Here is a 22,520-nt window from a genome sequence, read left to right on the forward strand (position 1 = left end):
AATAATCTAGAGATAGAGCACCAATCTTTTAAGAATAGTTCCCTATAGGGGTGCCTGGGTGGCTCAGGCACTTAGCTCGCTAGCTCTTGATCTCAGCTCAGACCTTGATCTCAGGGTCGTGAGTTCAGCCCCACACCCAGTGTGGAGCCTATGTTTAAAAAAAAAAAAAAAAAAAAAAAAGTTTACCTATAGAGCAGAATTAGATGGAAGGAGGGGAGATTTTTCACTACTACTTTAATACATTTAAGTGATGAGGATTTACACCTTCTTTTATATTTTTCCAAATTTTTAAAATTCAGATTAATTACCAAATAATTACCGAAAAGATGACTAGCCTTTAAAGATAAGAACTAGAAAATACTATATAACTAGAAAGAATTATGAATTACTAACACACTAGTATTTAGAATAACAAGCTTGTTTATAATTTTAATAAATACTTTTAAACTAGCTTTTAAAAAATTCTGTATTTTAAATAATTTAAATTCAAATATTTAGGAATGGAAATAGATTTGGGGGACCTTAATATAGGGCTCTAAAATTTTCAAAGACTGCAATATTATGTACAAATATGCTAAGCAGAAAATATGCCTTTAATCACACAAATAATATTATGGATGTTAACTTGTAAATGTGTACTTTGTTAGATATACTAATACTGTACTTATTACTATTTATATCATAATTATGACAATATTATTGGAAGAAACCCTTAATAAGCAATACCCAAGCAATGATAAGTATAAAATAAATGTTAAATATTTGAATACATATACAGTAATTACATAGGATTTGCCAAAAAAGAGTCAATATTTGAAAATACACATTTTAATCACAAGCATTAACACTCAAGATAGTATACTTACAATATACAGACCTGTTTTTTATTCCTGTGATACTTCTGTTATATATGTATTTTATATGTAAATAATTGATAGAGTTTGGGGAATTTTATCCCATTTTAATAGAAGATGGATGTTATTTTATTACTCAGTTTGAAACAAATTATATCTAAACAAATATTGCATTTTCTATTATTTTGTAAAATATACACCTTGCTTATACTCTTCTGCTGACTACTTTTAAGTTTTAAAAATCTACTTATAACTAATTTTTAACATTATTAACAGAATAATATTATGTGATTTTAATTTAAGATGGTTTTCAACTAAATATTATATAAAATAGAGAGAATAGACTGTCTTTTTAAAAATAGCTGTAGCCATATATGTTAAATTATTAGCAACCTTTGTCAAATATGCTATCATTTTTTTCCCCTTAAATAGAAGAGCCAAACGAAGAACAAAGATAAACAGATAAAACTACTCAATGAAATCTTACATGGAATTAAGGTAATATACAAGGAATATGATTTTAATTTCACTATTTAGAATATAGCAGTGTTAGTCAATAAATGAATTTTTTTCATTGTTAATATCAAAGTAATTATATATGTATATAAAATTGTTGGCAGAGTATATCAGATTTCAGATGTATAGGAATTCTTATTGCTAAAATAGCATTTAAATAAAACCAAATAAAATGCAGGTGTTTTCTTTTTGTTTCTCACCCAACAACTGAACACAAATATCCCAAAAGACACAAACTGTGACTTGTTTGAGGGGATTGGGTGGAAGAAATGGAATGACGCAGGCAAGAGTGGCAATAACATTATCATCAGTGTGAAGGCAGATTTATACAGGGGAAGTGATGACATGTCATTCAGGTTCTTTTATGTGGAATAGAAATGATCATACAAATGTTATTCTGCAAAAGATATGTTATAAATATTTGTTCCATAGAAAAGCTATACCCATGCCATTAATATTTTCTGTATGATAAAACAGTGAAACCAACCTCATGAACTTTTAGATAGATAGATAGATAGATAGATAGATAGATAGATAGAATTTCAAATCCTGTTGCACCTGGATTATGCCTTATCAGATTTTTCTAGAGGGCAAAATTTGCAAAGCCCACGTGGAATTTCCTTCTGGAATTGATAATTGCATAGGAAATTTCCTCTGTCTGGTGTATCTATCACTATAAACATAGGATATGCCCATTATATGTACACATTGATTCACTTTAGGAATCAATAAAAGTTCTGTGTAGAACTTTCACAGCATTGAAAATTAAAGTGAAAGACGTTGTTAGATAAAAGATATCCTGAAAAGAGGCTGATATTCATTTATTTATCTGAAATTAAGGATAGCCTTAAGTAGCTCTGAAATTTAACTCAAATTAAATTATTGAATAACTGAGATTATGTAATGAGATCATACACTCCCAAAGTAATGTGATCCAAATGCATCTTGTACTGTCAGTGGGTTAATTGATAACCCTGTATTCATAAAAAGTACACCAATATATGTTTATAGGTTTTAAATATTGATATTCTTAAAAGGAAATTGATATTATCAGAAGGACTAGGACAGTGTAAATAAAATAAAAGAACATCTCCTAAAGATCTGAGCAAAGTCTGAAATTCGAAATAGCAGTCCCAGCAGTGAATACATTAGAATACTGGTAGAGGACCAAGTATAGGCAAGTTGAATATAGCATAGTTTCAAAGTGTGGGTGGTCAGTATCCCTGGGGTAAAGATAACAGATGCCATAGCCTCTCTCTGATAATGATAATAGCTACCATTTAGTGAACTTTTCTGTGGATCACACACTGTACTTATCACTTTATATCTATTTCCTCATGTAATTCTTATTGAACCCCAAGAAAATAATTTCTCGTTCTCATTTCCAAACAAGGAAACAAAGTCTCCATCAATTAAGTATCATGTCTAAGTTCACAGAGCCAGTGAGAGATTTTTAGGGTTCTCTAGAGAAACAGAACCAAGAGGATGTGTGGGAATATATATATTCCAATTTACAATCTCAAAACACCAGTCACCTTTCTGAAAATGGCTTGAAGCCCCACGCCATCAGTTTTCAAGAAATTGGGAGTCCAGAAAGAGAGGAGCATAGCTATGAAGAAATGGGGAGTCAATTGAGGTGAGTTGGACCAGCAGGAAGAGTACCAAGATTAAGCTAAACAAACTGCTGTGGAGCTCATGCCAAGAGCTGAGATGTTGCCCAAGTCTGACTCAGGAATAAGCTATTGGTGGGTAAGAAGGACATAAGGCTAGAGAGATGATGATTTTCTTCTCCCAGCCACCTATCCCCCAAAAAAACACAATTCAAGGGAATATTTTGGCTCTGCTGGATATAGGAGCATTTTACTTTATGAATTGACCATCTTTTTTTTTTTTTTTTAACTTTTACAGTTGTCTGCGTGTGGGGGGTATAGTGTGTATAATTGCATGTATGCATCCTTTTATTTTTTTTCTATGATATTGATTATCAAATAGTCATTGTCTGACTCTTTTATAGATCCTTAAACTTTATGCATGGGAACCCTCTTATAAAAAGAAGATTATTGAAATTCGGGAACAGGAACTGGAAGTCCAAAAATTGTCTGGGTATCTTGCTGTATTTTCTATGCTGACATTAACTTGCATTCCATTCTTGGTGAGTGAGTGTAATATTTCTGGTTTTGATTTTCAAATTTGGTTTGCAGATTCACCTCCAGATTACCTGGAATTAAGGTATCCAAAGTGAAATCCTCTATATCTGAAATAAAATTTTCAAGAAATGCAGTCACCGATTTATATAGATTAGGGAATGGAAGTTTTAAAGAAGAGGAAAATATATGCATTCTCATTGGTCTGTATTTTTTACACATAATAAAATTTTACTTCTTTGTAAATTTCTCACAGATCAAACATGTGCTGTTCTATTCTTAAAATATAACCTGCATTTCTGAGTTTCATTTCAGCTCTAGAATGTCTTGATTTGTGTGATTAATCCCTCTTAGGCAAGACCCAAAGACACCCTATGTGGAGTCAGAAAGAGAATTAACATTTATTGAATGTTTCTCCTGCATGCCAGACAAGTTACAGAGATTGCCTTATTTCATTCTTGCAATAATAAGGCATTGCTTTTCTGATTTCACAGTAGGAAATGGAAGCCCATTCTAGTTTGGGAAACATCCTTAAAGTTACAGAATTCGTAGTTGGAGGCAAATTGATATGGACGGAGGGCATTCTCTATCATACCATGTAAACATTAGGAATCCCATGCTGATTAAACTAGAGTATAAATTGCTTTGAGGTATGAAGCAATGAGTGAAAACCAAAGGATAACAAAACCACATAGAACTGAAGCATCAGTTTTAATCAAAGTTACCATTCCCGATGGTCATAGGGTCAGGAAAAGTTCCATATATCTCTCTTGTTGGTAATTTAAAATCTTGTTATTGGGGCACCTGGGTGGCACACCGGTTAAAGTGTCTGCCTTCAGCTCAGGGCATGATCCCGACGTTGTGGGATCGAGCCCCACATCAGGCTCCTCCACTGGAAGCCTGCTTCTTCCTCTCCCACTCCCCCTGCTTGTGTTCCCTCTCTCACTGGCTGTCTCTATCTCTGTCAAATAAATAAATAAAATCTTTAAAATAAAATAAAATAAAATCTTGTTATCTTTTATTTTTAACAAATACATTTGGAATTCTTTGGTAAAAATGTCCAAGAAGCATTTGCTGACGATAAGTCCTAGGTCCATGATAGTTAGTACATCTCATGCATATATGAACTTTTCTGCCTTTTCTAAATGAAACTTACAAGAGTAAATATAAATGTTATGAGCCATAATTTATTCATACTTTCTTCAGTTAATTTTATGACTCACAGAAAGCATAATCATTACATATGAATCAGAATGTATACACATACCATTGGAAAATAAATTTACATAATAACTCCATCTTGAAAAAAAGATGAATTAGTATACATTTTATTTTATTTTATTTTTTAAATTTGTTTGTCAGAGAGAGAGAGCGCGCACAAGCAGGGGAAGTGGGAGGCAGAGGGAGAAGCAGGTTCCCCGCAGAGCAAGGACCCCAATGCAGTACTTAATTCCAAGACCCTGGGATCGTGACCTGAGCTGAAGGCAGATGCTTAACCCACTGAGCCACCCAGGTGTCCCAATTAGTATACATTTTAAATGGGAGAAGTAACTCTAGTAAGAGCGCAGTGTCTTACAACAGAAGGGAGCTGGACCACATGGTCTCAAGGATGCCATGGTCTAAGATATACAATTGTATGGTCTGTATATCTTAGTGTACTGAACATTTATATTCTTCAGCAATAGTACTGTATAGTACTGAATTTTGGTAAACAACAATAAAAAAGGTTTTAAATTTTTTCTCCTAATTTTTTGAACCTTAGCTCATCCTGTTGTTAGCATGGAGTAATTGAAGGAAGGAACATATCTCTATTTTTCAGGTGTCCCTGGCGACATTTGGCATCTATTTCTTATTGGATGAAGGAAACATTTTAACAGCCACCAAAGTGTTCACATCTATGTCTTTGTTTAATATTTTGAGGCTTCCTTTGTTTGATTTACCAATGGTGATCTCAGCAGTGGTCCAGGTACATCCAAAATATGCTTAAACTAAGAATCATTCATCTACTGGAATCTGTGGTTTTGCACATTTTATATCTGTCTTTTTTTCATTATTTGTTTCACTTTTTGTGGTTGTTTTACACTGCTTTCCAAATTTATCTCCCTGAATTAATGAGTAATAGAAAACATTAAAGAATGGAAGGAATCATGTCTTCTTTGCCTATGCTTTTCTATCAAAATGACTTTTAAGTATTTCAATATAAGATACTGTTTTCTTTGCTAAAAATTAGTTTCTTTTATTTAGCTTTTTAAAAGCTGGTGTCAGACACTATGTCATCAAAAGGCTCATTTTCTGTTTCCAGTTGAAAAAATTTTTAATGTGATGCTTTGCATGGAACTGGATATGAATGTTTTCCCAGGGTTCAGCAGCATTTCATCTGTACTGAATGAATAAAGCAGGGAGACAAGTGCATTGCTAATATCACTCTGCCAGCAAACCATGTGTGAGGTATTTGGTTCAGTTTACCTTTATTGTAATCTCCAGTCTCTGGAGGCTCTTTGAACACTATAATGAGTAGAAAGCTGCTAAAACCACAGGGTATGTGAAGAAGTGAGTTCCTTGAATCCTCTGCCCCAAGATTTTCTTTCTTTTTTTTTTTTTTTTTTATTAATAATGATTTTTTATTATATTATGTTAGTCACCATACAGTACATCCCCGGTTTTCAATGTAAGGCTCGATGATTCATTAGTTGTGTATAACACCCAGTGCACCATGCAATATGTGCCCTCCTTACTACCCATCACCGGTCTATCCCATTCCCCCACCCCCCTCCCCTCTGTAGCCCTCAGTTTGTTTCTCATAGTCCATAGTCTCTCATGTTTCATTCCCCCTTCTGATTACCCCCCCTTTCTTTATCCCTTTCTTCCCCTACTGATCATTCTAGTTCTTATGTTCCATAGATGAGAGAAATCATATGATAGTTGTCTTTCTCTGCTTGAAAAATATGGAACGCTTCACGAATTTGCGTGTCATCCTTGCGCAGGGGCCATGCTAATCTTCTCTGTATCGTTCCAATTTTAGTATATGTGCTGCCGAAGCGAGCACTGCCCCGATTTTCTGTTAAATGTTTTGAATGTCAGGTTTGGATTGCCTGGGTATTCCCCACTGAATCCTTTTTCTCAAGTCTGAGTTCGTAAACAAAATGAAGCTTGGCTTATTGGAACCAGCTTTTTGATCTAAGAAATTTGCCTTTAAATTTTTATATCATTTGAATAAATAATAACTTATGGTTACTTCATAGTAGCTATAATAGTAATGATGATATTAAATTATATTAATTATATTAAAATTATAATAGTAATAATAGTATATCATTTGAGTAAATAATTAGTGAATACCAAGTAATCCACTTTTGTTATAGCATACCTTTTTTTGTTGTTGTTATTTTACTAATAATGACCAACAGAGGGCATAGAAGTACTGTTGATGTGACGCTTTTAACACTTGTTTCATAGCATTCTTCTCTTAAGAAAAATGCCATTCTTCGAATAAGTTTTGTTTTGCTTTTGAAATTAGAATCTAGCTAAAGGTCTGCTATCTCAAAGTGTTCTCCAACTCCTAGTGGTACACTTCTGCCTTCACTTAATAAATACCAAGAGCAATCATCAAAAGAAAGAACGAGAAAGAAAGGAAAGAAAGAGAAGCAGCCCTGCATACTAATATGATGCACTTGGTAAACAAAACCATGGCCCAGTTACATCTTATCCACTAACAATAGATGTCTTCTAGCGTAGAGTGAATAAAAATGCACTAGAGATTTCATGTAAGTCAGTTTCAGGAAAACAAAATTGATCTTATTTATCCTAATTGTAGCTAAGCATTTTGTAGCTATTTTACTGAAACTCCGTGTTATTATTGCCAAAGCTATCATTTAATATTCAGAAGCCAAATTCATTCAACAGTTCTGACGTTGTTTTTAAAAACTTATCTTTCTATAATTATTAATTAGTTTTTATGGCTTTACTTGAGTGTTAAGGAGGAATTTTTGTTTCTTTTTCTCATGCCTTCCTGCATAAATGACATCTGGTTTGATCTTTGATTCTTGAAGCCGTTCTTTCTTTTTAGAAATGAAATTATTTATAAACATTAAAACAATTCAAGCTATGCTTGCTGAATATTTATTTCACTATCTTCAATTTGCATCACAAATTTTTAATCATCTTTTTAATTGAAGTTCTACTTGACCTCCAAATAAATTCTGTCTGTGTTTATTTCGATAGACAAGAATATCATTGGATCGTTTGGAAGACTTTCTCAACACTGAGGAGCTTCATCCTCAAAATATTGAAACAAACTACGTAGGAGGTCAGCATTTCCACAGCATTCAATATTTATTTGACTTCCAGGTTGAAGATAATTGGCTCTAAAAGGCACCATTGTATTTATTTTTCTTTTCAGATCATGCCATTGGTTTTACAAATGCTTCCTTCTCCTGGGATAAAACAGGGATTCCAGTACTAGAAAAGTAAGTCACAGTTTAGGGAAGATGAAAAACAAAAATTTTTTTAGCACTGAATTCTATAGTGTTCCATATTTTTATTTCTTAGTATTTTTAAAGGAGAAGATGAATACATTAAATTTTACAAGACTTTTTTATTTAACTTTTCACGATACCTTCCATTTTTATGGAATTTTTTTTTTCGCTCTTGTTTTCTATTCATTTCCTCCGTTTCCTCTGCAGCATTTGTTGTTTGCATTTTGGAGGGCTGGGTATTCATAGAATAATGTAGTATCATATGAATAGCAACAATTTCAAGGATGATGCTCGGTACTCTAACTTATCTGGGAATAAACATTAAAAATGTAACAAGAACTTCCTATATTATCTCTTCTTTTCTTGTGCAGCTTGAACATAAAGATTCCAGAAGGAGCTTTAGTGGCTGTTGTAGGGCAAGTTGGATCTGGAAAATCTTCTGTGCTTTCTGCCATTCTGGGGGAAATGGAGAAACTTACAGGAGTTGTTCAAAGAAAGGTAAAGCCAAAAATACATCCATCCCACATCTCCTAGTGTAGTAGGCTGTGGCCATCCCATGGTTAGCGTCAATAAGAACTTATCAAATTAAATTGAAGATGCAAGTATTTAATGGGCACTTCTAGTTTGTCGCAAACATTTCAATTTGCACAAAAATTGATTAGCTATGGATAGATTAGTAACAGCATTCTGTGCACCTAATACTTTAGCGAATCGTTTATGAATGCTTATGGTAATTGTTTGATGATATTAACTGAATTGCAACCAATTATAGAGAAACTAATGTGATTTATATTTTAATTTGATTTGGTTTCTAATTATCATTCATTGCAAAGTTGCCTAAGCAATTACAGCCACATTTCTAAGAAGTCTTATTGTTGCTCAAGGGTAGGATCTTTGACCCGGAAAAAAAAAATCAGAAAAATAATAATATTAATAGCTTACTTTTAAATTTCAGCTCTTGGACTATGGAGAGGACTACTCCAAGCCTTTTGTTCTATTCTTAAAGGTCAATAGGAATAAGAATTCAACAGGTTCTTAATCAGCCATTATTTTTTGAAACCGTAGACTATCTAATGAATTTTTCCTTAGATTTAACTAACTCTTGGGTAAAATACTAACCTAATCCCTCCTTCTCACTTCTGACAAGATGGAGCAGTTCTATGATGTGAGACAAGTTTCTGCAGTTTTTCTCTCTAGGAAGAATCAACTCTAATTCTTGAATTTTTCTTCATAATATGTGTTTCCTCATATCCTTATATCTTTCCTGATTCCAGTCCTCTAATGATTAGTCCTTTCTTTATTCTTTTCTCTTTCAGCATTACTATTACTTATTTTAGGATCTACTATGATATCTGGGACTTTATCTAATAAGAGTATACTTCATGAATAGCACTACATTTTAACCTTAAGTATACCGTCTTTGTACCTTTATGTTCTTCATAATGATTGCTGTCAGTCATTTGTCTATCGTTGAAGATGACTGTAACTTATCTTAGGTCAGTGAGTATCCTTTAAAAATATGATTGTCATATTGACTTTATTTTCATTTATTTAGTGTCTTCAGCTATTTTTACTGAGCAATTATTGCACACATATTATGTGTCCGGCATTAGTACAAGGGAAACAGGCATGAATATGATATTCCCCTCTTTTTACAGAGTTTATAGTCTCGTGAGGGAGATACTAAAATCAATTATGAGAGGTGTTTAAATCAGATAAAAAAATGAATCAAAGTATAAAAAACAACAAACTCTGAAGAGTTAGAAAAATGATCAGAGAGATGGTAGCCTTTTACTTGATCTTAAAAAATAATTAGGAATTGATCAAGATAAAAACATTATTAATTCTGGATTTCATCTAATGCATTAATGTGCAAAGACCTAGCCTGGTTCTTAGCACAGTCAGCTAGCTCCCTGTGAATTTTTATGGTTATTGTTATCTTTATTATGATTGTTGAAGCTCTCATGGCAAGATTTAAAGATTATTTCTGATACCTTTGAGGGTTTGAAATTAAGAAAATGTTCATGGTGATGCAAGAAATCATAACAAAACTGTTACTAATCACAAGACAGAGAGGACACCCTTTGTTTATATTAAGCCAGAGTTGTGGAAGAGAAAAGATAGTATCTATCAGTATAATCGACAATTTTGTCCTTCAGGAAGTTCTTTGGTCCAGAACAATGGCAGGAAGTTCTTTGGTCCGGAATTTAGAGGTGTCACACTCTAAATTCTTTCCCAAAACATTTTTTTTTTTAAGAGAGGGAGAGAAGGGCAGGGGAAAGGCAGATGGAGAGGGAGAGAGAAAATCTTGAGAATATCAAGTGGGTTCTACACCCAGCGTGGAGGCCGTCTCAGGGCTCAATCTCACAACCTGGAGATCATGACCTGAGCTGAAACCAAGTCAGATGCTTAACTGATTGAGCTACCCAGGCACCCCTCAAAACATTTTTAATCCTAATTTTATAACTGTGATTCTTATCATCTCTCATTTAATAATAAAAATAAAAATAAATAGGGGCACCTGGGTGGCACAGCGGTTAAAGCGTCTGCCTTCGGCTCAGGGCGTGATCCCGGCGTTCCGGGTTCGAGCCCCACGTCAGGCTCCTCCTCTATGAGCCTGCTTCTTCCTCTCCCACTCCCCCTGCTTGTGTTCCCTCTCTCGCTGGCTGTCTCTATCTCTGTCAAATAAATAAATAAAAAATCTTTAAAAAAAAAAATAAATAAAATAAAAAAAAAATAAAAATAAAAATAAATAATAATGGACTTAACACTAAGTGTTTACAAGGTGCTTTTGTGTTTTATCTTTCTGTTCCTCAAGGTTTCACATGAGCATTTTTTTGAGGCATATATCACAACGTTCAACCTTCAGTCCCCTTGTTCTCAAAGGTTCACACCAGGCACCATTCATGCAGAGTTTTCTGTATTCAGTGTTCTTGGATGGAACATTAGAGATTTGGAAGACAGTGTTTGAATTAGCAAAACTTTTCTTGTGGTGTCATTATTAAGAATAAAATGAAACAAAAACACCTTTTCATTCATATGTGAAATTGAAATAATAATTATTCTAAAAATTAAAGGAAAAATTTACACCTCTGTGAAAATGGATCAACTGTTCTTCAGCTCCAGTCATACCAGCACATCAAGTCTTTACCTCTCAATGTAGTATTTAGTTTCTGTTTTATATTTTGCACCATTTTTCCTGTTCTTCAGTCTTTTTCTCTGTGTTCTTCCTCTGTTCCCCTTATCTTGCTAAATACAGAAGTGTTCAAAATCTCTATCACTGGAGAATTGATTTAATATTATTTTAATCAAAGGTTATTCACTAGGCAAGGCAATTCAAGAGCAATTACTTTTGTGTTCAAGATCAAGTCAGATCAGAATTATATTGTTTGGGATCAAAAGCCACTCCATGTCTTACGTGCTCAACAAAGAATTAAAAGTTAATCTTTGATCTTTAAATACCTGGAAACATCAAAAGGCTCATAGTTACATACATATACGTAGGTTCGTAGGTCAAAAAGTACTCTAAGTATATTGTATTGTTATACAGCACACAGTAGTCAAAATAAATTCTCTAAAATCAATGTTTGGATAGAGTCCACGGGGCAGATTGAAAGGTAAGTCTAGTTCAAATATTGTGGGTCCTTTCTAAGAAAAGAAGGGTTAGTTAAAAGGATATATTATACAGTAGACTGTCATATATTCAGGAATCATTTTGAGTCCTAAAATCATCAAAAAAGAAGCGTAGGAGCAGTGGGTATGTGGAAGATACAGATGTGCCACCCAGATACCTTGTCTAGCAAGCGCTTGCCTCCCAGCATGGGCGTGTGTGCAGCAAGTCAGCTCCTTCAGGGTTGGCCTGATGAGAACAGCCTGGCCTCACAATCAAAAGCCAGGCCAGTTTAGCCTAACATGGAACAGCTCTGATGGGTAATACTCTACATCTCTCTAGAGGGTTGGTCAAAGCTTTGTTGGATCTGGATCACGGTGCGACTTCTCCATCCACCCAACCCTCCTACCTTCTCTCCTTCCACAAGAATTGATCCCAAAGAAACAACTTGCACTCCAGGCTCAGGGTTATGCACTGAACTGTGTTCCCCCCAAATTCATATGTTAAAGTCCTAATCCCAAGAATGTGACTGTATTTGAAGATAGAGTTAATTAAGTTAAAATATAATAGGATGGCCCTTAATCCAAGATGACTGATGTTCTTCAGAGAAGAAGAAATTAAGACACACATACCCACACAGAGCGAAGGCCGTGTCAAGACTCAGGAAAAGACAGGCATCTGCAAGCTAAGGAGATAGGCCTCAGGAGAATCAACCTTGCCGACAACTTGTTGTCAGACTTCTAGCCTCCAGAATTGTGAGAAAATAAATTTCTGTTGTTTAAGCAACCCCGTCTGTCGTATCTTGTTATGGCAACTGGAGCTAACTAATACATTCAGCCTCTCCTTCCAGAAAACTCCACCAGAGAAAAATAACTTTGACAGAAACTACAGTGAAAGCAAATAAGAAGCACCAAGTAACTCATTTGAAGGGGCCTCTAAACATAGATAAAATTAACATGTAAATAGGATATATTTACATTTAAGAAATAACCTAGTTTTTTAAAAATTCAGTTTAAAGTAAAAGGAAGCAAAACCATGGACTGAATATGTTCCTTACATGTGGTACATGCAACTTTTTCTATTCCCTTGTTAAAAGTATTTGTTTTATTTCTTCCTTTTTTAGGGTTCTGTGGCTTATGTTGCCCAGCAGGCCTGGATTCAGAATTGCATTTTACAAGAAAACGTTCTCTTTGGCTCTATCATGCAGAAGCAGTTTTATGAGCGAGTGTTGGAAGCCTGTGCTCTCCTTCCTGATTTGGAGCAGTTACCAAATGGAGATCAAACTGAGATTGGAGAAAGAGTAAGGAAGATATAATTTATCATATGCGGGAATAAAACTCCATTCAGCCGTGCTAATAAAATATTTATAGTCTTTTTCCTGAGGTCCTAGAGAGCCATACACAACTATTATTTTAAAAAATCATTACAGAATTCCTATGAAAGAGATGGCAATATTAAGGACAAATAATTATCTATAATTGACTATTTGGAAAACAGATTTAAAATCAGCAGGAAATTCTGTCGTTAGGATCCGCGTGGGGGAATGAAAGCCCACCAACTGGATCATCAGCACTTTGTTTTCATTGCTGGCATGATGCTGTTCACTATCTAATGAGTGAATGATAGTTTTGTGGGGGGTTTTTTCTCTGTGTCTCTTGTGCACAAAGTCACGCCTAGGACAGTAGCAACAGAGCGCCAGTCTCCCAGTGGTGGCACAGAGCCCAGGTTCTAAAGAGGCTCAGGGACGATGCTGTCATTAATGTGCCTTCTCCGTGTTTGCTCATTCTTGCCTAAGAGGATCTTGTTTCCCATAGTCTTTGTTCTATTTTATTTTCGTTGCATTAATGAATAGTCATTACGCTGCCCGTGTGTTGGAGTTAAAACAAAACGAAACAAGATAGCGTGAGCCAAAGCATGAACCCCGAGAGATTATCTCCGACCCGTGACTAAAATCTCCATTAATTAAACACGAATGCAAAAGCAGCCTCTGCCTGCGATTCATGTGTGCTGTGAAGATGAGTCAATAATCCTGGCCAAGTGCTTTGAATTTCTGAAAAGAGAGTCAGCGTAGCATTGTTAGGCATTTCCCCCCTGGCCCCCTGTTGTTTAATCGTCCTCTTATATGAATTGATAAATAAAATAGAGAACAAAATTATAGAAAGTAGACATATTTAAAAATCTCGCATGAGGCCAAATTTACCTTTTAAGTAGAGTTACGTTGGCTTCGCTCACAGTCTGTTACTTTGCAGATGTATTTTCTCAAGTTATTAAATAGATTTAGTTTTTTTCCTCACTTCTGTGTTTTTTTCTGGTGTCTTCATTACCTGCAGGCAAAATGGCACCATAGCTAAAATTATGCAGAAATGTGACTTCTTCAAACTTGTTAATACATATTGAATATTCTACTAATAAAGGCAATCTCTAATAATATGAGATAGTTTATAGTATGTAACTAAAAAGAATCTAAAGAAGAAAAAAATTCAAAATATGAAGTATATATTTAATATAGGCATAAATGTTATTGTCTTTTATAACTTCTGCTTTTTATTATTAAATGTATCCCAATCTGATGATATATTTTAAAATAAACATGTAATTGAATATTTCAGAAGTCAATCTGTTTATAGCTGTTTTGGAGACAACCAAGATAACAAATGGAGAGTTTTCCTCAGTTGTATCTATCTTTTCCTTTGGCATTCTTCAATTGACCACAAATATTTACTAATGTATTATATGCCTTTATTCTGCTGTGGGGTACACAGTGATGAGCAAGAGAGCTATCACCTTGCCTTCAAGAGATTTCTAGTCTAGTGGATCTCTGCCAATGAAATTATCAATTGTCTTTATTAATATTTATTAATCACCCGTGTCAGACACAGTCTGTGTGCTGGGAGTGCAAGGATGAATTAGCTCATAGTCTAGTGAGGGAGACTGATGTGGGTATAGCCATTTCTGGCAATGGGATGACTAAATAGAGCACCTCTAGGACAGGAAAATGGAGGGAACGAATCCGAATCCGTTTACTTGGAACACTGGGTGGAAGATTGCTTTCAAAGAGGACTTCCTGGAGTGAACAGCTTTTGAATTGAAAAGGGAGTATATGGGCTCCCTAGCAGAGTGACCAGCCTCTGCTAGTCCGGTTGGCAGGCTGCAGTCACATGAAGATGGTATTGGGAGAGTGGTTGAAGGATGAGTTAATACGAGAACATAAGTATTGTAGATTTATACTAAGGAATTCTCCGTTGCTCATGGATGATAGCAGGAGATGTGGGCATCGCAGGTTTTTAAACACGGTGATTACGTAATCACAGGATATGCAATGACAAGGCAGACCATGCATTGGAGAGAGGAGTGATTGGGTGATAAGAGCTGATGTTGATTGCATCTGTACTTGGTGTTGGATTTGTTGTAAATGTTTCACACTCATCTTATTAAATGCTCATGACACACACATGAGTTGGGGGCTGTTATAATCACATGCACACATGCACACACACATACATACACACACATGTATCATATTACTTTATATATATATATTTTTTTACATGCCTATCTCCCCTGCTAAACTGTGACCTCCTGATGATAGAGGCTCGGTCTCATTTATCTTTGAATCCCAAGTGTTAACATAGCACCCAGAATATGGTTATACAAAGGAGGTATTTGTTGAGTAGACAGAGGATGAGAAAGGCAAAAAAGCAATGGCATTTTACAATTAGAGGTAGCTGGCTGAGTTCTGTGCTGCAAGGAGGGCTTTTAAGCCAGATCTGTAAACACTAAATATAAAATAAATCAAGTAAATTGGGCCTGGCCCCATAATTCTCTATACGTGGCTGTACATGTCGACTTTAATTCTCACACAGAATGATGTATATTCCTTATTCTTGCTTCTTAGAGTTGTACTTTTGCCAACAAGACTTGTACTAATCTTTTCTACAGAATAAAATAGGACATGGTGATTACTGCTTTGGTAATTTAGCCATTATTCTCAATTTTCTATGTGTCAGTTCAAAAATGATCACTGGTGTCAGTATATTGTTGGCAGCAAAAGTCTCATTTAATATTTCAGAGGTATGACTTTTCAGAGTTAGGGGATTGGAAATTCTTTTCTCCTTAATTGCTAGTACCTACTTTTGAGAGCAAGCAGTTAAGAGAATGTAGATATATCTGTTAATTTGCACAAGTTAGTAGCATTGGAGATAGGGGATGGGAGTAGGCCATTGGATTTGGGAATAAAGAATGGTTTGAGGGTTAATCTTGAGTTGTTTTCTATCCATGCTCTAGAAGAGAAATTGGATGTCACTACATGTGCTTTGAGATTTACACATTTTTGGTCTTGGTTTTTTCCTCCTGCTCCATTTCCAGGGTGTGAATATAAGTGGGGGCCAGAAGCACCGTGTAAGTCTGGCCCGAGCTGTGTACAGTGGGGCTGACATCTACCTCCTGGATGACCCCTTTGCTGCAGTTGATGTTCATATTGGAAAGCAACTTTTTGAGAAAGTGATTGGGCCCTCGGGTATTTTGAAAAACAAGGTAGCCATAGTGTCACTTATATTTTTGGGGGGAAAGGGGAGGATAATCTGCACAGCATTGTGCCTGAAATTCCAATATTTTGTTCATTTGTTGAAGTAGTGAAATTTCACATGAAAAAGGGAATGTCATATTGGTCTTTTTACAGGTAAATTTTAATGAATGTTTTTAAAAGTTTTTTGTTTGTTTGTTTTTTACGAGTTTACTCTGACAATAATTTGTGTGATTGCTACCTTATAGACTGGTACCATACTCTAAGGGGATTTGTATGTCAAAATGAGTTGGTTCTTGATTACTTGATTTATTTTTATTTATTTTTTTTTTTAATTTTTTTTTAAGATTTTATTTATTTATTCATTCGACAGAGATAGAGACAGCCAGCGAGAGAGGGAACACAAGCAGGGGGAGTGGGAGAGGAAGAAGCAGGCTCATAGCGGAAGAGCCTTATGTGGGGCTCGATCCCATAACGCTAGGATCACGCCCTGAGCCGAAGGCAGACGCTTAACCGCTGTGCCACCCAGGCACCCCTGATTACTTGATTTATTTTTAAATGGTATTTTCATACATAGCACTTGCATAAAATGTGCTGTTTTAACTGATTTTCTATTATTAATTTTACTGATTATTTATTACTTAAAATTATGGTATTATTAACATAACAGTAACAATTCAGTTCTCTTGTGAAAGGGCCAAGAAGAAGAGAATTAATATTTACCAAGTGCATACCATGTTTGACACTAAATTAGTTCATTTAGTTCTTATAGCAAGTTTCTGAATAGGTATTATCATTATTCCTGTTTTACTATGAGGGAACTTGAGATTCAAAATAATTTGAGATAGGTTGCTTAGCTTAAGAACAGCAGAGGTTTTGGGGCACCTGGGTGGCACAGCGGTTAAGCGTCTGCCTTCGGCTCAGGGCGTGATCCCGGCGTTATGGGATCGAGCCCCACATCAGGCTCCTCTGCTGGGAGCCTGCCTTCTTCCTCTCCCACTCCCCCTGCTTGTGTTCCCTCTCTCGCTGGCTGTCTCTATCTCTGTCGAATAAATAAATAAAATCTTAAAAAAAAAAAAAAAAGAACAGCAGAGGTTTTAATAACATGTAGAGTTGCTGAATCACTATGTTGTACACCTGAAACTAATGTAATATCGTGGGCAACTGTACTTTAATTTAAAAAAAAAGAACTGCAGAGATTTTAAAATGTCTGTCTGACCACAAAGCCATACTCATTCCTTCATAATATGCATTTATAAACTTGTTAATATTAGGCACTCTGGAAAACATTAAATAAATGCATAAAATGTTAAAGTATATATCTAAGTAAATAATAGATAAATATCTTTACTTATTAAAATGAGCCCAAAATAAGAACTTCTGGTTCAATCCTATGTGTATGTGTACAATAATATGCAAAGATTTAAAAATAAATACTATGAATTATGACTGGAATCAAACACTTTATTGTAATGCTGTAGGACCTTTAAAAAGTAAGCATGAATGATAGATACGAAATTTTTAAATTTGTTGTGAAATTGATTCATTTTTAATGAATGAGGAATACCTGAACCAAAGTGTTAAAACACTTGTAACCTTTTTTTTTAATCTGTTTTTTGTCTAACAGCGTATAATCATCATTGTGAAATAGGCATATGCTGCCTTAAACTGGTACCTACCAACAATTGCGCTCTGAAATAGTAAAAAAAAAAAAAAAAAAAAAAAAGGAGAGACTACAGCTTTCTTTAAAACAGATTATTTTTGCCTTTTTTTTTGGTAACCCAAGGAATAAAACACTCTGTTTTTCAGACTCGTATTTTGGTGACACATAACCTCACACTTCTGCCACAGATGGATCTGATTGTTGTAATGGAGAGTGGCAGAGTGGCACACATGGGAACGTACCAGGAGCTGCTGTCTAAAACCAGAAACCTCACAAATTTGCTGCAGGCCTTCAGTGAACAAGAAAAAGGTGAGACGATGAAAAATAAGCCTACGATGCTGTGTGCCTAGCCATTCCGAAAGTCCATTAATTGTGTGATTTCTTACAATGCATTTTTCTTCATCCATCCTGCTTAAGTCAGGAGCTGGGCACCTTCCTTTGTCTAGAAAAGAAACATACATTGGGACACATCAGGTAAAAATTAACCTCATTTATGATATTTTAAGCAAAATGTTATGCCCCAAGATGTGTTTGTTCATCTATGAAATAAAAGATTAGATGATTTATAAGCTGTACTGTGGGTCTAGAATATAATGGGTCAAAACATTCTGCTTTCTTTAAAATTAAGAACAGGAAGCATAAATCCATGTCAAGTAAGTAATAAATATTTTAAACATATTGCTGCATGCTGAGGAGGAGAAACGAACAAACAGAAAAGGAATCTGTGGAAAGACAAAGGGGAATGATATTTGTCTAACTATTTAAGATAACAATTGAGTTTACTTACTAATTTTTGTTACACTCCTACCATTTTAAATTAAGATTACAAATTTTTATGTAAATGAAGTGGTTTGATCCTTACCTAATTAAGACACAAGGATGTTTGAAGTCGAGTGTTAGCTTAGTATTCTAGAGGTCAGTTATTTCCCATCTTTGAAAGTGTAGGGGCGCCTGAGTGGCTCAGTCGGTTAAGCTTAGGTCATGATCCCAGGGTCCTGGGATGGAGCCCCACATTGCATTAGGCTTCCTGCTCAGCAGGGAGTCTGCTTCTCCCCCTTCCTCTGCTGCTCCCCCTGTTTGTGTGCACGCTCTCTCCCTGTCAAATAAATAAATAAAATTTAAAAAAAAAGAAAAGTGTATTGGGCATCATCCTTTTTTAATCTGTAGATGCTTTCTCAGGTAGACCGCTACAAGCCTTGTCCTATAACTTTCCAGAATACCACTGAGAAATGACTATAAAATCAGTTAACTGCTTCATAATTCCAGGGTAACAGAAGAAATATAGAGCTATAGCTCAGTATTTCCTATATAAACTTGTATCTACTAATCACTTTACACTGCTAAAAGTCATAAAAATATGAAACCAGTTTATAACAGGATCAGTGCAATTTATTATTTGAATGTTGTGAAATCAAAAACCAAAGTGATTTTGTTGATGTGTTTCTTTTTTGGACCTAAGCTAAGACACTTTAGTTATATACCACTATTTTTTTTTTATTTCTTGTCTTTATTCCTTTCTTAAATTCAAGTATTCTATTTGTAGATGCATTCAGAAATATCTGAAGCATCATCAGATGGCTATGGTCATTCTTAATAAAAGAAGCACCTTCTCTTCTCTTAATGGCTAGCAATTTTAGAAATGATCCTCTTGCCTTTTTGGCCAGGCTAAGTAATAATTTATGCTTACTGTATGCATGGGAAAGAGAGGACTGTGAGTGTCTCCTAGGATGAAAATGTGGTCTCTCATTTTTCTCTATTCCCAGCACTTAGGTAGCCTCGTGCAAGGCACATTACAGGTCCTCTGTAGCTGTTTGTTGAACAGGTGAATCTGCTGGAAGTATGTCTCCTCAGGAGTCAGTGGGATGAGTTGGAATGCTACGAGCCAGTGTATTTTTCATGTGGCCATTTATTTTAAAGGCCACATGAAATATAAGTTGTATTACTTTGGAAAATATAGCTCAAAAAGCAAGCAATGCATAAGTTTTATGTTCAATATTTAATTTACCATAAATTACAAACAGTGTATCTTTTGAAAGTTGTGGAATTTGCTCTTGTTTAAAACCCCAGTTTTGGAAACAAATATCATGCCTTCTCTTTTATTTCTGTATACCTTCTTATGTACATGAGTCCTCTATGGTAACAAATGGAAAGCAGTATTATTCTTGAAGTTGGGCTGTTATATCAGCATCAGAAATATGCCAGAGTTAAAAAAAATGCAAATTGAACTTTTTTTTCCTAAGGACTTCGATATTGTGTCTTCTCTGTTAAAATAAAGGAAGGTGATAGGTAGAGATAATTTTTGTACTAAGAATAATACATTCTTGAAAATGAATATCTCTGGGATTTTGATTTTTTTGGATGCTGAATAAAAAAACGTAAAGGCTTTTTAAAAGCAGTCATAAAATTACACATGATAATACTAGATGTTAGAAAGATATTTGTAAAAGTTCAGCCAGGTGTAGTGTAATTCCCTTAGGGGCCACACAGAGCAAGACAAAAGTAGATTTTGATGATATAAAACACCCCACTAAACAATAGCTTCAAACCAGGTTACATTCAGTGTCAAGTTCTCTTTTAAAAATATTTAATTAATTAATTTATTTAAAAGAGAGAGCATGTGAGCATGAGTGGGGGGGAGGAGCAGAGGGAAAGGGACAAGTAGACTCTGCACTGGGCCCAGAGCCCAGAGCCCTACACGGAGCTCCATCTCACAACCCTGTGATCCTGACCTAAGCAGAAATCAAGAGTCAGATGCTTAACCTGACTGAGCCTCCCAGGCGCCCCCAGTGTCAGGTTCTTACAGTGCTGCCCTTAGACCTGGACCAGCATGACCTAGTACTGTACTCTATGCTTTAGAGAGTCCCCATTCTGGCCTTTCTTAGCTGCCTCTCTTGTCAAGAGCCTAAGGGATTATGCCCATCAGGGGTCCCCTTCCAATCTTTTACTTTTTGAGCATTCCAGGTATTTGGGATTCCAGAATTCTCTGCCCAGATGACATGAACTTGCTCCTTAGTCCTATGCTCCCAAAGGCAGGCTAATCTACTGGCATTTGCCACTCTTTGGCCTGAGGAATTTTTTTCTTTCTTGGAGGGGTTAGGGTGAATACAGCCAGGACATACGAGCTGAGGTATGCACAGACATGATGCAGGACAGAGTCAGAGAGAGGGGGACAAGGGCCTTGACTGGGACCACCTCACCCAGGACTGTCATGTTTCCGGAGGAGCTTTCAGGGTTCCAAACACTGTCACATGGACCTTAGCATTCAGGTCGTTGGAAAGGTGTATTGGTCAGGATAAGCAATAGAATTTACTTATGAGCCTGTTGGTTCCATCTGTTACTGTTAAAATTAAGAATATGGTATTTGGGGCCTTCATTTATATTCTTGCCCTGGTACCCATCTGTGTGAGGTGCAGGCCTGTCCCTGTGGGGCATTTTTTTCTTTGTATAAATAGTAGGGAAAACTCAAATTATATCTGAGAGCATTTTTACTGGGATTTAGGGGGAAAGGATTACCTGGACAGGGAGTAGAATTTGAGAAGTATGATTCCCAGTTCTAAAACACCTCTTTTAAAAGGCACATAATCCTTCCATTTAAAAATTCGTGTTAACTTATGTGACACCAGAGTAGAAGTAAAAATAAGCACAACCTTTGTGAAAAAAACACTGGGCCAGTTTTAGGTTGTCCCAGGCTCTAGTTCTGACTCTGAATAACTATGTGAGTCTTCACAGAGATGACTTAAGGCCTCTGGTTGTTCCCATTTATGAAAACTGGGACTTGAATTAAGTCTTTTTTCCCCTGGTGGCTAATACAGGATTGAACAATGTATATTTTTATCATTCCCTTGCCCCCCAAACTATGACTTAGCCACTTTTTCTTCTTTTCCTATCATCCTCACCTTCACTGTTGGGGTTAATAACAGATAACTTAGAAAAAGTCATTTTTATAGTATAATTTGGGTTTGGATACATCAGATCTCGAAGACTCCATCCAGCTCTGAAAAGTCTACGAGTCTCACCTTATGGGGATATTATATTAGAGACTCAACCAGAGGTGAGAAGAAAGGTCAATGAAGAAAGATATAAGGACTAATGATAAATTTACATATTTATGGGTTTAGTTTAGGCTACTTCCCCACATTTATAATCCTGGTGATAGCTAGGATGTCATGGATATTAAGTCAATACATTCACAACTTCTACCTTTACTTAATCCTCCCGGAAACCTCCTGAGACCACATGGTCCTTATTTTACAGAGATTAGATATCTCGCACAAGTTAAGACAGATTGTAAGTGGCAGAATTTGAATCTGATACTACCTCTGTTTCATGCCAGAAGCCATCCAAACTCTTAAACATTATATCGAACATGCAGGAACAAGTACATTGACTTGGTGGGAAGAGACAGGAAGGAGTGTGTGGCTCACCTCACTCTTGTTATCTCTGTCTCTGTGTCTGTCTGTCTCCCTTCCTCTCCCTCTCTTTGATAACTCTTGGTTTCAGGCAAGTCACTTAACCTATCTGAGTTTTATTTTTCCCTTGCAAAATATGGATAAGCTTAACTATTCTCTTTATCTTAGAAGCTCATTTGGTACTCAAATTATGTAACGTATGTTGAAAGCACTCTATCAATTGCAAATAAATAAATTTTAAAATTCGTATTGTAAACTATAAAAATGAAAATGTGCTTTAGGCAGGAGGGACTGAAACATCTCCAGATCAGATTTTCATTCTGTGGG

The 22,520-nt window shown here is 35.6% G+C and overlaps 1 protein-coding gene and 1 non-coding gene across 2 annotated transcripts in view; one reads left to right on the forward strand and one right to left on the reverse strand.

Moving 5' to 3' along the window:
- LOC123784154 (multidrug resistance-associated protein 1-like) overlaps positions 1-22,520 on the forward strand; it is an 85,945-nt gene that overhangs the window by 29,081 nt on the left and 34,344 nt on the right. Inside the window, exons 7-15 of the mRNA XM_045785441.2 lie at positions 1,287-1,352; positions 3,385-3,522; positions 5,334-5,480; positions 7,736-7,820; positions 7,914-7,980; positions 8,361-8,487; positions 12,723-12,899; positions 15,965-16,132; positions 17,931-18,093. Coding sequence (XP_045641397.2) covers positions 1,287-1,352; positions 3,385-3,522; positions 5,334-5,480; positions 7,736-7,820; positions 7,914-7,980; positions 8,361-8,487; positions 12,723-12,899; positions 15,965-16,132; positions 17,931-18,093 — 1,138 coding nt within the window. The remainder of the gene's footprint in view (positions 1-1,286; positions 1,353-3,384; positions 3,523-5,333; positions 5,481-7,735; positions 7,821-7,913; positions 7,981-8,360; positions 8,488-12,722; positions 12,900-15,964; positions 16,133-17,930; positions 18,094-22,520) is intronic.
- Positions 6,454-6,560, reverse strand: LOC148110269 (U6 spliceosomal RNA). Its single transcript, XR_015724311.1, has one exon. It is a non-coding gene; the product is annotated as a U6 spliceosomal RNA (small nuclear RNA).

The sequence above is a fragment of the Ursus americanus genome, chromosome 4, assembly GCF_024610735.1.
Source record: "Ursus americanus isolate L20-20 chromosome 4, mUrsAme1.1.p, whole genome shotgun sequence".
NCBI classification, from domain to species: domain Eukaryota; kingdom Metazoa; phylum Chordata; class Mammalia; order Carnivora; family Ursidae; genus Ursus; species Ursus americanus.